The sequence below is a fragment of the Peromyscus eremicus genome, chromosome 2 (genome assembly GCF_949786415.1).
Source record: "Peromyscus eremicus chromosome 2, PerEre_H2_v1, whole genome shotgun sequence".
In the NCBI taxonomy this organism is placed as follows: Eukaryota; Metazoa; Chordata; class Mammalia; order Rodentia; family Cricetidae; genus Peromyscus; species Peromyscus eremicus.
Window position 1 is genome coordinate 139,684,618 of NC_081417.1, and position 16,321 is coordinate 139,700,938.

Genomic DNA, 16,321 nt, shown 5'->3' on the forward strand with positions numbered 1-16,321 from the left:
GGCTGGCACACCTCAGGTGGTGGCCAGGGCACCTCAAGATACAAGCTGGAGGGGAGGAGAAGCAACATGGCTCTGTCACCATGGTCTCTGCTCACTCTTTCTCTTCTGTCTTCCCCAGGTTTCGAACTCATCCGATGTGAGGACCCAGGGACCCCACAGTTTGGCTACAAGGTTCACGATGGAGGTCATTTTGCAGGGAGCTCTGTGACCTTCAGCTGTGACCCTGGCTACAGTCTTCGGGGCAATGAGGAGCTGATGTGTCTGAGTGGGGAACGCAGGACCTGGGACCGACCACTGCCCACCTGTGTCGGTAGGATGCCTCTTGATTGGCACGAAACTCCTTGGCCTTTCCCTTACCTGAACTCCAGCCCTGCCCTCAAAAAGGGTGTCCAGGACCTGGGGCCATCCACCAGGATTGGCTCTGCCTGTTAGTGAGCGCTGCGGCTTGATAGCCTCCCGTCCCCACTTCCTCACACTTCACCACACAGGCAGTACAGTCCACACAGCGGCTTGCCATCGTCACGCCTTGAGTCAGTGGTGCCGAGTCATGCCCTCAGAGTTGCAGCACAGGCAAGAGAGATGTGGTAGGGGTCTCTGTCGGAATGACGCAGTGACTCCAGGGCTTCCTGCAACACCAAGACTCCAGGTCTCAGTTTCTCTGTGGGTAAAATGAATTCAAGCCCCCTTTTCCAGGGCAGTGCTGGGAGAAAGACTAAGGTAAAGAGCTAAATCTAATCTCATGCCTAAAGAAGACTGTGGTGGTGAGCGTGCGTCTTCCTAAGCCTGTGGTTCTTGCAAGTTATCAGCGGACATTCCCTAGAAGCTTTGCGCTTACATCACAAGACCAGAGACAGTGGCCAAGGCTGAACCGAAACAATCAGAGCACTGCCATTCTGTTTCTCTAGCCCCTCTCCTTCCCTGCTGCTCAGAATCCTATGGCCCTACTCATCCTGTTTCCCCCAAACCAGATCTTTCCAGTCAAGCCTCCTGTTCCCAACGACCGCGATGTACCTGTGCGGCACAGGTGGATTTGATGAGAATGAAATAGCCGCTGGGGGAAGTCATGAGTGCCTACCAAACCACACATGCTGGAAATAGGCAGGCAGGTGTCCATGTATGTGGGAGCGGAGAAATAAGGAGGAAAGGAAAGTCTGTCCCTGCCACTGGGAAGCCCCCGTTCTACCAAAGAGAGTAGGTACACAGACGGTCCTTGTCATGAGGCTGCATCCTGTCTACAGAGTTCTGTTGAGTCTCCAGATGATGTGAGAGAGCTCCACATAGGAAGCAACAGTTCGGTTGAGACTCGGAAGAATAGATAAGATCTCATCATCGGGAGGGTTAGGTGGATTGGCAGATGGTCTAGCCTGAACACATATAGGGCCAACCAGATGAACAGCATGGAGAGAAGCCTTAGGGACCATGGTTGGTCCCATTCACTTGGATGACCACATTGTAATGGGGTCTCCACATGACACACAGAGGGTCAAGAGCCAGAATGTAAAGCCAGAAAGTAGTCAGTTGCAACCCATAAACAGCCCTTGGGGTCTCCTTCCTTTGTTACTGAGGTTAAGATAGGCTGTAGGCATGTTTCTTCCTTTGTGTGTGTGTGTGTGTGTGTGTGTGTGTGTGTGTGTGCAGATAGGCATGCATGTGTGTGTGTACACTCAATGATAAAACCAGAGGTCAGTGTTTTTCCTCAGGAGTCATCTACTTCATTTTTTTTGAAACGGGGTCTCTCTCTGAGACCTGGGGCTGGTCAATTCAGCTAGGCTCACTGGCCCCAACAATCCGTCTGTCTTTCTTGCTCCAGCCCTGGGGTTACAGCACTAGGACTTTGCCATCTGTGACCATTCCTCTTTTTAATTCTCTTCTTTCATTCATGTTCCAGGCCCTATATAGGTGCTTAGAATTCAGAGGCGGGCTCTCTCGGGTCAGCCACAGAGACACACGCATAAACAGACAGCAGTGTGGTACCACAAGGCAAGCGAATCAAAGCAAGCAAAATAAGTGAGCGACTGTGGCTCCCATAAGATAACTGTTTGCTTTGCAGAAAGGCTTCCCTGTCAGATCCCTCTGCTGGCCAACGTGTCAGTTACATTGGATTTAGAGGACTCACTCAGTGGGGCTAGGAAGACTATTACACTTACAGGCCTTGGAAAGAAGAAGTCTCTTCTTCAATGAGACTTCCTCAGGCCCCATTAAATTTAGTGAAGTGAGGCGCTCTCTCTCTCTCTCTCTCTCTCTCTGTGTGTGTGTGTGTGTGTGTGTGTGTGTGTGTTACACATGCCATGTTGAGGGTAGAGTTCAGCATGGGCTACTGAAGTGACTGCTGTAACTTTTAAATATTCATGTTTCCTTCATGGATAAGGAGACTCCCCAGCCCAAGTGTAGTAGCCAGAGCCCCAGGAGGGAAAGAAGGGAGCAAGCCAGGAAGAACAGAACCTCAAGGAGGCGCCACTAGTGAACACTGCAAGCTGTACACATTAACCCTCCCTAGCCCCCCCCCCCCCCCCCCCCCCCCCCGCTCTGGCCATCCCTTGAATAAAGTGACCCCATGGGGAAGGGAGATAAGCTGGGTCCCAAACAATCACCCTCTAAGGTAAAAATAGGATGTGCTGCTCCTAGCCAAGGTCATGGATGATGCCCTCCCACTGCCCCAGCTTCCTGCTCCCAGTCAGATCGTCACTCATCCTCTCACTCACTCCCCGCCTCAGGCTCACTCACCTCGGTGTCTTTCAATCAAGTTGGAACCACCCCTCCCAACAGCGCCACAGAATGGCGGCCCACAGGGAAGATTGAACAAAGTCTAGTGTTGGGAGCACTCCCACTGGAAGTGGGTCCCTCCCACAACCCTTCCTTGGTGGTCCCAGGTGAAGCCTCAGGGTCAGAGTGATGCTTGATGGGATGGTCAGTCATAGTAACAGGTGAAGCTCGGTCTCCCCTCTGTAAATTCTTCTCCAGCTTTTAGCTCCTTCCTTAACCAGTCACTTACTTTGCTACACAGCTCAGCCTTCAGCTCTTCATTTTTCCTCATGCTTCCTTGGTTCAGACACAGTAATTTTCCTGGGAAGCAATAAGCTTCTACTCACTGGGCCGTGCATCTATTCATTCAGTAAATACTTATTAAACTTGCGTTATGTGCCCTACGCTCTACCACACACTCGATATGCAGTCTACGGCAAGGTCTCTGCAGCCAAGAGTCTGGTATGGCTGGGGAAATGGACACTATTTTAATGCACTTGTGATACACTTGTTTCATCCAAACTGTGCTGGGGACACAGGAAGATGGTATCCGATTTACCTGGGCAGGGGAGGGTGTCACAAAGGTGTCGTGGGAAGGGCACTTACCATGTTGTTAGTCCAAGCAGGGGCTGTTTGGGCTGTGGAGTTAGTTCATCAGACTTGGCAGGACCAGGACTCCTTCTGGAGTCAGAGAAGCCAAAGGCCAAAGGAAGGGCTACCAGAGGGTATGGACTTTGCTCCAGAAGCATGGCACAGTCTTCTGTTTAGAAGTCCCTCAGATAGCACTGTGGCTATGGACTGCTGTGCCAGCTGAGAGATGGACAGGGTCTGAGCCAAGACTCCATCGTTGGAGACAAAGTAGAGACAATGTGGAAAATGTCTCTTAGAGATTCAGGGACAGGGTCTTGGATGTGTACCTGACTAGAGGAAGCTGCAGCTCAGGGAGCCACCAGCTCATGGGTTAAGTGGCTCACTCTGATGGGGAGCACACATCTCTCCACTGGTTTCGTTGCCTTGAGGCTCACTCCTCCGTACCCCTCTGAGCTGCAGCTATAGCCCTCTCCCTCACCTTTATAAAGAGAGCTCAGTCACATGCATATACACTGTGCCTCCTCACAGCAGCCTGGGATACATTGCCTTTCAACAACTCATGCTTGCCCAGCTCTCTAGCCCTGCTGTCCACCACTGCACATCCCCAACCTATCCTATCACGCCCCTCCTCTTCTCTCTGACTGCAAGATCTCTTCCTCCTGTCCTTCCCAGCCTCCCCTGCCATCACGCAGGCTGTTCAACTCTGGCTCTTCCTTCAAGGTGCATTTGAATCCAAACCCTCCCCGACTCTCTGTCCTGCACTAGGGGGAACTGGCCTCTTCCTCCTGGGCACCAGCACTTACTAAGACTATGCATGTGCCAGGACAGGCAGATGTGCACTGGTGTCTCCTCCACTGGCCCTGGCCTAGAGAAGGACTGAGTCTAGTCAGCAGTGTGCTCCCTGGCAGCTAGTGCAGGTCCCTTGGCTTCATGACCAGGTACAAACCCCTTCCTGAGAAGTTCCGAGGAGTTTGGCCATAAAATAGGCAGCTAGTCCTACCCTTGGGGGCTGCTTCACTTAAAAGTTTATTAACCCATTGAAAACACACAATCCAGTTGTTTTTGTTCACTCACATGGTTGTATAACCACTACCATTAAGTTCTGAACAGTTTCTCCTTCAAAAAGAAAGTCTACTACTCATTAGCAGTCACTCCCCCAAGCTTTGGTAAACATAATAATGTACTTTCCATTCTCTAGTCTTGCTTATGCTGGATATTTTCTATATATGAAATTATACAATATACGGTCTTTTGTGTCTGGTTTCTTTCACTTAGCACCGTGTTTTCCAAATCTACATTGTAGCATGTATGTGAACTGTGTTCCTTTCTATGGGTGACTAACATTCTGTCACTAGATATACCACGTTTTGTATTTCCTTTCTCCCGTTGATGGACACTGGGCTTATCTGCACTTATTGACTACTATGACTAACACTGCTAAGAACATTTATGTTCAGGTTTTTATGTGACATTATGTTTTCACTCCTTCTGAGAGAAGAATTACATATTGAATAACACTGCTAAGAACATTTATGTTCAGGTTTTATGTGACATTATATTTTCACTTCTTTTGAGAGAAGAGTTACGTATTGTACGGTGACTTGCATTTAACAATTTTAAGAAACTACCTACCAGCTTGCCTTCCACAGTGGCTATATCATTGTACATTCCTACCAGTAATAGGAAGGCTCCAGTTCCCCCACAGCCTCACCTACACTTGCTATTTTATTATCAACACCTGTCTTTCTGTCACAGCCATCCTGGTGGGGAGGGGGTGATTGTGATTTTGATTGGCAGTTCCATAACAATGACAAATTATGGTAAGCATCTCCTCACGCTCATATTGGCCATTCAAATCTATTCCTCTGGATACATGTCTACTAATCTTTTGCTCAGTTTTTAATTGGGTTGGGTGCCTTTTCTTATTGAGTATTAAGAATTTGTTTCTGGTTCTGAGTACTGGTCTCCCCTAGGGAGCTTTTAGCATGCTCTGCTTAACCACCTGGACTGGGCTACATGGACTTGGGAGGCACTCAGTGACTTTGGAATGCTCCGGCCACCCCATGACACTCCTTCTGTTGCAATTTCTTTCAGCTGAGTGTGGAGGGACAGTGAGAGGAGAGGCCTCAGGGCAGGTACTGTCGCCTGGGTACCCAGCCCCCTATGAACACAATCTCAACTGCATCTGGACCATCGAGGCAGATGCCGGATGCACCATTGGGTAAGTGCCCAGAGCCAACAAAGAAACACTTGCCACTTGTTGTCAGGTGGAGCTGTCATTGGCGTCATTGATGGACCCCTAACGGTTGTCAGGACCCTCCTACCACCGCTAGAGGCCTGTGGGATCAGTAGTCACCACAGAGACCCTAGGTTTGGACTGGGCGCATGGGACTCAGCCTCAGCGTCACGGGGGCTGCATCTAAGGCCACACAACTCACTGCTCGGACATTGCTACCGTAAAGCAGCAGGGGGCCCAGGCTTGAAGCTACACAGCCAAGGTCTGGATCCCAGCCCCTCCATTGACTACTAGTGAGACTTAATCACTGTGAGGCTCTTCCTCTGTTAACGTGGGGTGTCAGTTAAAGCTCTGGAAGAACATGCTGCATGCTGGGCTCGGTGTGGCACTTCAGTCACAGTGACAGTGACAGTCCTCAAGGCCAGTCCGTTTCTGCTTGAGCCGTGTGACCCAGGCATGCTGCTTCTGTTTCTCTCTCAGTTTCCTCCTCCATAAAATGAGGGCCAGAAGTGCTCATATTGCAGGGCTGTGTAGAATTGAGTAACAAAAGCCAGCAATGTCTGGCATTGGTACATTTTCCTCCCAGGACAGCTCCTGTCCCCAATCAGCACCTGACCCAGGGACTTCTTAGAATCCCAAGCCATCAGAGAAGAAAGGAGGGTCTCCAACTGGCAGGTGCACGACCTTTCTGGTGACTTCTCCCCAACAGTCCTGTTGGCGATGTTAGCAATAATAAACCCTGATGCACACACAGGTCCGTTTGTACATGAGACAGCTAAGAATTCGAGCAAAGCTCTGAGTCTAAACTTTATAAGCTACAAAAAAAAAAAAAAAAAAAAAAAAAAAAAACCAACCCTGGAGAACACCCCAGATCTTTCCAGATCTTCACATTGTATCACACTGCTGGCCAGGGTGAGCCTTGAACTGTACAGTTTAGAAGTGATAGGAGGCAAAAAGCAGGTTGGAGTGGCAGCATGCTCTGAGGGGTGAAAGGTGAACTGGATGAGAGAACGGGCTGGCTGGAGTAGGGGCTGCATATACATAAGGACTAGATGGGATTCGACTGGCCTGGTCATGGGGAGCCTTACATGCCAATAAATAAAAAGGAGCCATGGTAAGTCTTGAGCGGGGTTGGTCCACCAAGGTTATTGACAGTACAGAGAACTCATAGGAAGTCACCATCGAGGACTAGGGAATAAAGAGGGAGCCAAGGAATGGGTAGAGTTGTGACTGGCAGGTCCCTACTCTGGAGTTTTCAGTAGGAGATGGAAATGTGTTATTGAAAGAGATATAATCACTCATGTTCCTTGGTATGCACCATTTGCTTAGAACTGAGGGAATACAGTGTTCACCCTATCCATGTTTTTGAATGATCCCCCATGCACTGTGAGGTCAGTGGTACACACGGGAACTTAGTATTTCGCAAAGGGACAGTGCTGTTAGAATGACCTTTGGGACACTCACCAGCCCACGTGCCCCCTGGGATGGTCTGTTGGCATGTCAGAGAGTGAAAGCTGAGCATCTCATTCCAGCTTTCAGGGCCACCATGGCTTTGGACAACCCCTCCGTGTTCTTTCTCATCACTTGCCTGCAGTGACAGTCTGCAAAAGATAAGTTACTGATGGCCCCCTGCGTGTGCACTCACAGCCAAGAAAGCCCAGTGGGTTCATGAAGAGGGAGGACTGGGAAGAAGACGTAGTTGTGTGGCTAGTGACTCTGTAATAGACCCTCCGGGCAGTGAACACTGGAGAGCAAATGGCTGTTTCATTTTAGAGCATGCATATGCAAATCAGGAGGCGAACTCTTGACTCTCCTGATTCAGAGCATCACTCACTCACTCATTCATTCATTCATTCATGTGACAATGTTACTACATGATCTTACACAAAGAGAGGCTCTGGACTTCTTGTTCAAAGAAAATCCCACAGGCAGGCACAGAACAAGGTTGAAATGGTCTGGTGGTTTGAAAGAAAATGGCCCCCAGAGGGAGTGGCACTATTAGGAGGTGTGGCCTTGTTGGAGTGGGGGTGGTCTTGTTGGAGGAAGTGTGTCACTGTGGAGGCGGGCTTTGAGATCTGATATATGCTCAAGATACTGCTCAGTGTCTGAGTTCACTTCCCGTTGCCTTTGGATCAAGATGTAGAGTTCTGCAGCACCATGTCTGCCTGCACATCACCATACTCCCAGCCGCCATGCCCCCCACCATGATGATGATGGACTAAACCTCTGAAATTGTAAGCTGCTGCCTCAGTTAAATGGTTTTCTTTATAAGAGTTGCCCTGGTCATGGTGTCTCTTCACAGCAATAGAAACCCTAACTAAGACAGGTGGGAAGTGAGTATAAAGGCAGATTCAGGGTTTCAGAAAGTCATCCTCAGATGTTAAGACCAGAGCTGAGCCCTCAAGGATGGTGAGATTGCCAGGTAATCGAGGAGGAGGGCCAGAGGCGGGGAGGGACTTCTCAGCAAGTCAAGGTGTTTTCCCCACATATATCCCCATGAAGGAGCTGGAGCTGGGAGTGATTCCCAGCCTAGATGAAGTCCTCTGATATGGAAGCTGGCAGCCTTAGGGGCTGTCACAGCAGGGGCCACCACAGCAGGGCCTTGGGCTGTGTGAGGGTCGTTGGGATTGTATCTCTTCTGTCTTCTTTTTCTTTCCTCGGAATTTCACTCTTCGGCTGGAACATTCAAAAGTCCATCTTGATGCTGGGTCTCTGTACATTTTGACCAGCATCATCCAAAGAGAAGGTATAGCCCACATCAGCATCCCAAAGACTTGCTCCAGCACTTCCTTAGGGATTAAGGCTTTGCAGCAGAGATAGAAGAAGGCGGGACAGATTCACAGGCAGCAGATTTGTGGGCCACAGGGAAAGCGTGAGAAACAAGGGTGGGGATGTGCAGCAAGAGTGCAGACAAGTTCACTGCCGAGAAAAGCCAGCCGGGAAGTGGAGTGGAGGCAGGAGGTTCAGGTCAAAGACAGAATGACAGATGCCCTCTCCAGAACAGGGCAAGAGACAGGAGGCCATGGGCCCTGCTGCATGTGTGTTCTGCATTCAAGTGTGTGTGTGTGTGTGTGTGTGTGTGTGTGTGTGTGTGTGTGTGTGTACACAAAGGGAAACAGAATGTGAAGATAATTGTACCTGCAAGATGGCTCAGTGGGTAAGGGCACTTGCTGCCAAGCCCAACATCGCAGGTTCAATCTCCAGGCCTCCCATGGTGGAAGGAGAGAACTGGTTTCCCCAGGTTACCCTCTGACCTCCACAAGAGTGCCACAGCACATGCATAAACACGGTAAGTAAGTAAAGTTTTTCAAAGAACGTGAAGATGCACCCGCCCTCACTCTGACGAGCTTCCCGCCCTCATTCCGACAAGCTTCCCGCAGCCACAGCTACCCCACAGCAGCTTCTGCTCTCCTGTAGGCGGAGGTCTTCCAGCCACACCGAGGGGTGCCAAGCATGAAAATGGGGGACAAGACACCCCCCACACTGAGTTCCCACTTAGCTCCATCATCTCTCCTCATTGTACACACTTTGCAGATGTGTACACATCTGTGCACACACATCCTTTTTCCTTCTCTTCATTCCCTCTCCTCTCCCTCCTTTTGTCCTGTCCCCTTTTCTCTTTTCCTCCCTATCTCCCTCCCTCCTCTCTTCCTCCCTCCTCTCCCAACTCTCTCCCCTCCCCTCTCACCCCTCCACTTCATCTCTGCTTGAATAACCAGCAGCCAAATAAAAGGATCTAATAAGTACACGGCTCTGAAGAGGGCCCTCAACATTTGAGTCCCTATTTAGGTTTTCTCTATGCTGAATATTATTAGAATTTTTCTATTTAAAAAAAAAAAAAAGGAAGCCAGAAAGATGGCTCAGCCTAATGACCTGAATTTGAATGCTGAGATTCACATGGTGGAAGGAAGGCGAGAACCACAAACTCTGCGCTGACTCTCTCTCTCTCTCTCTCTCTCTCTCTCTCTCTCTCTCTCTCTCTCTCTCTCTCTCACACACACACACACACACACACACACACACGATGGCACCTGTGTGCCCATACTTTCTGTTTAAAAAAAAAAAATAGGAAGTCATTTTTAAAAAGTCAAGTGCCACAATAACAAAGGTCACAGAGTATAAATCCAAAGACCTCTGTAGATGTAACCAACCTTCTTATTAAATAAGAAACACAGAACCAATGCAAAGAAGAAAGTCAAGAGGTCAGAGCTAAGAGCTAAAACCTTACCCTTCCTCCTGCAGTGGTCCTACCTCTCCAAACTAGCTACCCCTGTGTTAAAGTCATTATATAGTGTTCCTGTTCTGCCTTCTCATTGGTTGTAAACCCAACCACATGACCGCCTCGTCACGGCCTGTCTGTATAGGCCTCCAGGTTTTCCTTGCTTGGTATTGAGATTAAAGGCATGTGTGTCCAATAATGGCTGTATCCCTGAACACACAGAGACTTACCCAGCTCTGCCTACCAAGTGCTGGGATTACAAGTGTACGCCAGAACTGCCCTGCTTTCCTATGGCTTGCTAATAGCTCTGACCCCCAGGCAACTTTATTTATTAACATATAAATAACATTTTAATACAAATAAAATATCACCATGGAATTATTCCCCCCCCCACTCCACTTAAAATAACCTCTGGTCCCCTTCTTCTCTTCTAATTCTTCTAGACATTTTGGGTGGCCACATAACCAAAGCAAATCCAGCCAGCACGGTTTCTTAAACACATCCATCTCGTTGCCAGCCTTAGCAACTTGCTTTTTGTTTTAGCGCTTAACCACGGTCCTGATCTTAAGTCAATATCAAGGGACCTGTCTCCCCTGGCTGGAGGCTGCAGAGAAGGCCATTGTGTGCTGAGCCATAATTAATAGAACCTCTCCCTATGGATAAAGCAAACCATTTCAGATTTTTCACTCCAATGAACATCTTTGTATATGAATCTTCGAACACATTTCCAATTATTTCCTTCAGCTAGATTCTTTGAAGGCAAGAGTTGACATATGACCTTGAATTTCCCCCAGATACTGAATCAGCTTTCCACACCCTCTGTGGCCCGTGAGAAGGCTGCCTTTCCACACAGCATCTCTGCCTGTGCCCATCCTCGTCCCCTTTACCAACTCACTGCTTCCAGCTCTTTCGTGGGGCCAGAGAATTTCACTCCTGTACACAGCATCTGCCTGGGCTCATTTCTAAACACTTTCTCATTTCAACTTAAAACCAGGGAAATCTAAAATCTTTGTTAAAGTCACTAAGTGGTTATGTAATATGCATGAGCTCTCTCTCTCGCTCTCTCTCTCTCTCTCTCTCTCTCTCTCTCTGTGTGTGTGTGTGTGTGTGTGTGTGTAGGTGTAGGTGTCTGTGCACATATGTGGAGGCCAGACATCAACACTGGGTATCTTCCTCAGTTGCTCCCTGATGTACTCTCTGAGACAAGACCCCTCACTAAATCTGGAGCTGAGCCCCCCAGTCAGCTGACCAGCAAGGCCCAGGGACCTCATGTCTCTGCCTCCCCAGAGCTGGGGTTGCAGGAGCACACTGCAGGGCCAGGCTTTTGATGTGGATTCTGGGGACCTGCACTCGGGTCCTCATGCTCGTGAAGCAAACACTTCACCACCTGAGCCATCGCCCTGGCCTCGTGGTGCTTTTATTTTTACGGCATTTGTGCCCTTTTGACTTTTCCAACCCGTTTGTTTTATTAATCTTCTCCAGATGCTTAAGATATGAAAAGACTCCGTGCTGCTTCTCCGCTGAGTGCTTCTGGTGTTGAATCCCTGACTGATCTGCTTTAATTGGCTTTGTTTTTCTTCCACTGTTGACCGTCCCTCCGTTCTGTTTTGAGCAGTCGCTGTCCCCTCTCTCGCTGATCACAGCCCCCTCTGCCTGCTCACCCCGGAGACCTTGTTATTGTTCTCACTTCCAGCCTTCTGTTTTCCGACTGCTCTTGACAGCCCGCATTTGTTTTTATCAATGTGCTATCATCTGCATCCCTCTGAGGACACACTTGTGTTTTGTTTTACGATGTCACTTGTTTTCCAGCATCCACTGCATGTTGCAGTTAGGCCATTCGGGCCTGATTATTCAACTGGATTCTTGATGTCCCACGAGTTCCACTGTTTGTGCCACTTTGAGTCATAGCTAGGAGGTGGACGGGGGCACAGGACTACCTGCGTGCTTGTTATTGGCTCAGCGTGGCACTCTCTTTCAGCACCGTCTGTCTCTGTTCTCCTGTGAAATAGTGATTATGGGTACTGTCTCCTCAGGAGGGTTGAGGGAGTCAATGTTTAGAAACCCCAGAAATGAGATGAAGAGTTGTCCATTTTACACGGTCAGTGCATCCCCTAAGCACTGGAGGCTGTAGGTCCCCTCTAAAGGTCATGAGTGGTAGGCGCTCTGCCGAGTCGGAACAGGGATGCCAGATGGAGGGAATGTGGGATGGCTGCAGCTCCTGGCAGCACAGACGGAAGACCCCAAGGGGCCTCTCCAGGGACACCTGACCCTGCCCTACTGAAGTGCTGGGTGTGTCCAGAGGGACCCGCTGCCAGGTTCAGCCCAAAAGCTGAGCAAGACTCCAGGAAGGGCAGTGGGCACCTGCCTGAACCCAGCCAAGCGCCCACTCCCACCCTGAGTGTAGCCAGGATGGAGAGTAGGTAGTTAGTTCCTGGTGTTCTTAGCCAGAGTAGGCTGGCAAATTAACCTTTCCTATGGATACAGTGACCTCCACAGCCTTTAGTGGGTGCCCTTTCCTGGGGCCCAAGAGCTCCACCAAGGCCTGGCAGTTCATACACAGTAAGGTGTAGGTCATGGCTCCCTCCATGCAGTTCCACCTGGTAACAATATGAGGAACATGAGGTTCACCCCATAAAGTTGCAGCCTCCTGTCCATCTCCAGGGTGGGGCCAGAATTTTCCTTCTTATGATTTGTGGAACAGTTCAGAGTATTAGACAAAGACAGAGTGGCAAAGGACCAGGCACTTGGCCCCTCCCCTCTGCCCACTGTCTATCAAGCATCTACAGTGTGCCTGGCTCCGGACCAGTGTCTATTAGCCCTGACTTACAGAGGAGTACCTGGAGGCCCAAATAGTGTGGGGCACATGGAGCCCACCTGCCCTTCTGCCCCTGGCATAGCTACACTTAAAACAGTGGGCATTAGAGACCCCACTCTGCACCAGGGTCTTTGTTTGTCATGGTGTGCAGGGGTAACACAAGGGGCAGACTGAAACCCAGCCCTGGTTTGAGGGCCCACAGTCAAACAGTTGGTAGATGCCACTAGCTCAGACCACAGAGAATGTTGTGACCAAAAAGAACGAGAGAAGTCTTTCCTGGAGGGCAGGAGGAGATCTTTCCAGCTGGGAGAGGGAAGCAAAGCCTACTATACTGGAGTTGCATGATGGGCTGGTATAGGGGGAGAAAGGGTCTCAGCGGGATCCCGAGGGCCAGGAGAATACTACGTCAGTTCTCAATATAACAGAAGCTGCAGGAACATTTTGAAGAAAGTAACAATATTCAGTTCAACTTTTGAAAATGTGGAGCATTTCACCAGTGTCAGGCTTCGTACCAGACACCAAGAGTCTAAGTGTAAATAAGACAGCCTTTTCCCATCACGGCATCAGAGAGAAGTGATGTCTGTTAGGCATGGAAATAGAAAAACTGACTACAGCTGGCTTCGCAGATGGGGAATTCTTTTTTCTCTAAAACAAGAATCTAAAGGTCCCGTCCAGACCTGGCCCTGTTGCCCATGGCACCTTGCCCTCGGCTCTTGCTGTGCCAGCCTGAGGCTTGTGGTCACCTGGTCGGCTGCTGCAGCTCTAGGTGCCATATTGATTCCATGCTAGAAGAAAGGAAAGGGGAGGGCCTAGAAGTCCCTGCTCGTAAGGATTGGTGTGTTTTCCTGGGCAGACTCACTGCCTTTAAAGACGCCAGCTCTTCCTACAGGTCATTAGGCAGAACTTGTTGAAGAAAAAAGAGAAACCAGTGTCTCTTTGTTTTACAGTCTCCACAGCAGAGACAGAGAGAGGTTTGGAAGTGGTACAGATCTGCCAGGGTTCCAGCAAAGTGTAACCATGTAGACTGTGTCACAGGAGTACCTAGGTGGCACTTGAAGACAGGGAGTTATGAACAAACACTCTTCCAGCTGTACTTAGAAGAGCAGAGGGGCTGGGGGACAGATCAGTGGGTAATGTGCCCGCTGCACAAGTATGAAGACCTGAGTGGGGATCCCCAGAACTCATGTAAAAACCAGTGCTAGGGAACAGTAGACCACTGAAACTCATTGGCCAGCTGATCTAGTGGAACTGGTAAGTTCCAGGTTTGGTGGTAGACCATTCCTATACCAGGTAAGGTGGAGAGCGATGGAGGAAGATACCTGGAATCAACCTGGCCTCTACACTCACACTTGTGCCCACATGCACACACCCATGCACATGTGTGCACTTTTACACACATGTACCCACCTGTACACACCTATACAAATATGGGCCTTGATCTTACACACACTCAGTAGCAATAACAGTAGGCGTTCATTGCGAGGGCTAAGAGGAAGGGCCTCCCAGGCCTGCAAATAGGAAAGGCATGGATACACATAGCCATGCTTAATGATCTCATGATCTGGAGTGACAAGGTGACATTGCTGCTTCAGGAAGATCAGTGGTAGAAACTCAGTGGAGAAATTGGTTGGCAGCCAGAGAAGGGTCTAGTGTGACCATTTAGCAGCCTTGGTTACATTCAGAAGAACAGAGTTTCTTGCATACAGGTACAGTTGGGACTGGTAGCTATAGATGTACAGAGCACTATATAGAGCAGTAGCGGGAAGGCAGATGTGATGGTCCTTTCCAGGGGTGCCCTCCCTACAGGGGTCTGGGACCAGTGGAATGTGGGGACCTTTTTGCTGTTGGACATTGGTTCTCTGCCTGCTACCCATATAGCTGTAATTCTCCTATTTGGCCCGTAAGTAGCTCTTTGTTCCTTTTAACCAGTAGGGCCTCTCCTTTGTGACAAAGGTAAGGGTAAGCTGCAAGCCTCATTCTTAGCTGTTGGCCACCCAGCAGCAAGGCTGCCGAGAGGAGGTTCTGAGGAAGCAGCTTCCCTGCCTAGTGGAGCTTGTCTTCCTGGAAGTATATCAGACTAGACAAAATACCTGGCTGTGCCTGTGGCCTGGAGCCCCTGCTGTACACTCAGATCTGTCGTAGCGCAGAGCTGTTCTCCACAGCGGTCAGCCAGCAAGCGGGCAGCTGGCCCGGAGGAGGCAGAAGCCACTGGAAGCAAAGCTTGTGTTCACAGATCTTGCCAGGGATACTGGCCTCGGGTTCAGCAACTTCCAGAAGGTTTCTTTTAAAAGCGCGACGTCGAGTTAAACTTTAAACAGAGGAGGTCTGTGTAGCTGTGCTGTGAGAGCAACCTCCTGAAGGAGCCATACAGATCAGCACACCCAGCAGGCATCATTTTTCAGCCTTCAGTCTGCCTGGAGTCAGGAAATGGCCAAAAAGAGCCAGAAAGTTGTTTTGGAAGGAGAGGAGGTGGACAGCCCGGTAGGTATAAATGTGGCTTTAAGAACAGCAATGCGCTCTGGTGATTTCGTTTTCCATGGATTGCCTCTAGAGAAAGAAACACAAGCTACTTCAAATTATCCAAGTCCGATAATCCAGCCAAGCCGGCCCGAGTAGTTGAATTAGCCAGAACTCACCCTCTGGCTGCCAGCCTATGATCCCAGGCGTGGATTCGGATGTCTCTTAGGAGAATTAGCACCACCTGCCTTCTTGGCTGACACACTGGACCCATAGCAATCTCTCCCTTCAAAATGACAATTTAAAAATAACAATGCACAAATAAGATAAGTGCACAAGATGTTTCATAAAGTACAGCACTCGTGAGAAAAAATAACTGTTTCTCTAAAGAAATAGAACCTGGTTTTTTTTTTCAAGAAAGGTTTTTGTTTTGTTTTGTTTAATACTCCAGGAGACAGAAAAAAAATATAAAGGACTAAGGCTGGGGTTGTAGCTCAGGGGCCAAACACTTGCCTAGTGTTCTAGTTTCATGCTGTTGCTGTGATGAAACACTCTGATCAAGTGCAACTTGGGAAGGAAAGGGTTTATTGGGCTTATACTTCCAGGTCACAGTTCATCAGTGAAGGAAGTCAGGGTGGGAATTGAAGGCAAGATCCATGGCGGGAAGCTGTTTTCTGGATCACTCTCTGGCTCACTCACAGGCTTATGTTTAATTAGCTTTGTTATATAGTCCAGGATTCCCTGCCTAGGGATGGTGCCAGCCACAGTAGGCTGAGCCCTCCTACATCAATTAATAATCAAGGCAATCGCCTGTAGACATGCCTGCAGGCCAGTCTGATCTAGACAAGTCTTCAATCTAGGCTCTTCCCTCAGATGACTCTAGGCTGTGTCAAGTTGATAATTCATGATAACTAGGACACCTAGCCCTTGATTCCACCCTCAGGATGTCAAAAAATAAAAAATAAAAACAGAATAGATGATAGGTATTCTAATAGACTATATACATAATACTGTCTGTCATTTAATTATAAAACATAGGGATATTAATATAGATGAATGGATGGATTGTGGAGGAGGGGAGTCTTGAGAGAGAAAGGAAGGGACGGTGACAGATGAGGATGTGAAGAAAATAATGACATCATCACAATTAAAATCCACAGTGGCAGCATTTGCCCTGCAAGAAATAAAAGCATTCAAACAGGAGATAAGCTAGAGAGTCTGAGGCTGGAGAGGAGCACGTGATGGTGCCAGAGTTCTGAAG

At 49.0% G+C, this 16,321-nt stretch overlaps 1 protein-coding gene across 1 annotated transcript in view; it reads left to right on the forward strand.

Moving 5' to 3' along the window:
- The window catches only part of Csmd2 (CUB and Sushi multiple domains 2), a 570,924-nt gene that overhangs the window by 421,239 nt on the left and 133,364 nt on the right, over positions 1 to 16,321 (forward strand). Inside the window, exons 24-25 of the mRNA XM_059254992.1 lie at positions 119 to 310; positions 5,428 to 5,554. Coding sequence (XP_059110975.1) covers positions 119 to 310; positions 5,428 to 5,554 — 319 coding nt within the window. The remainder of the gene's footprint in view (positions 1 to 118; positions 311 to 5,427; positions 5,555 to 16,321) is intronic.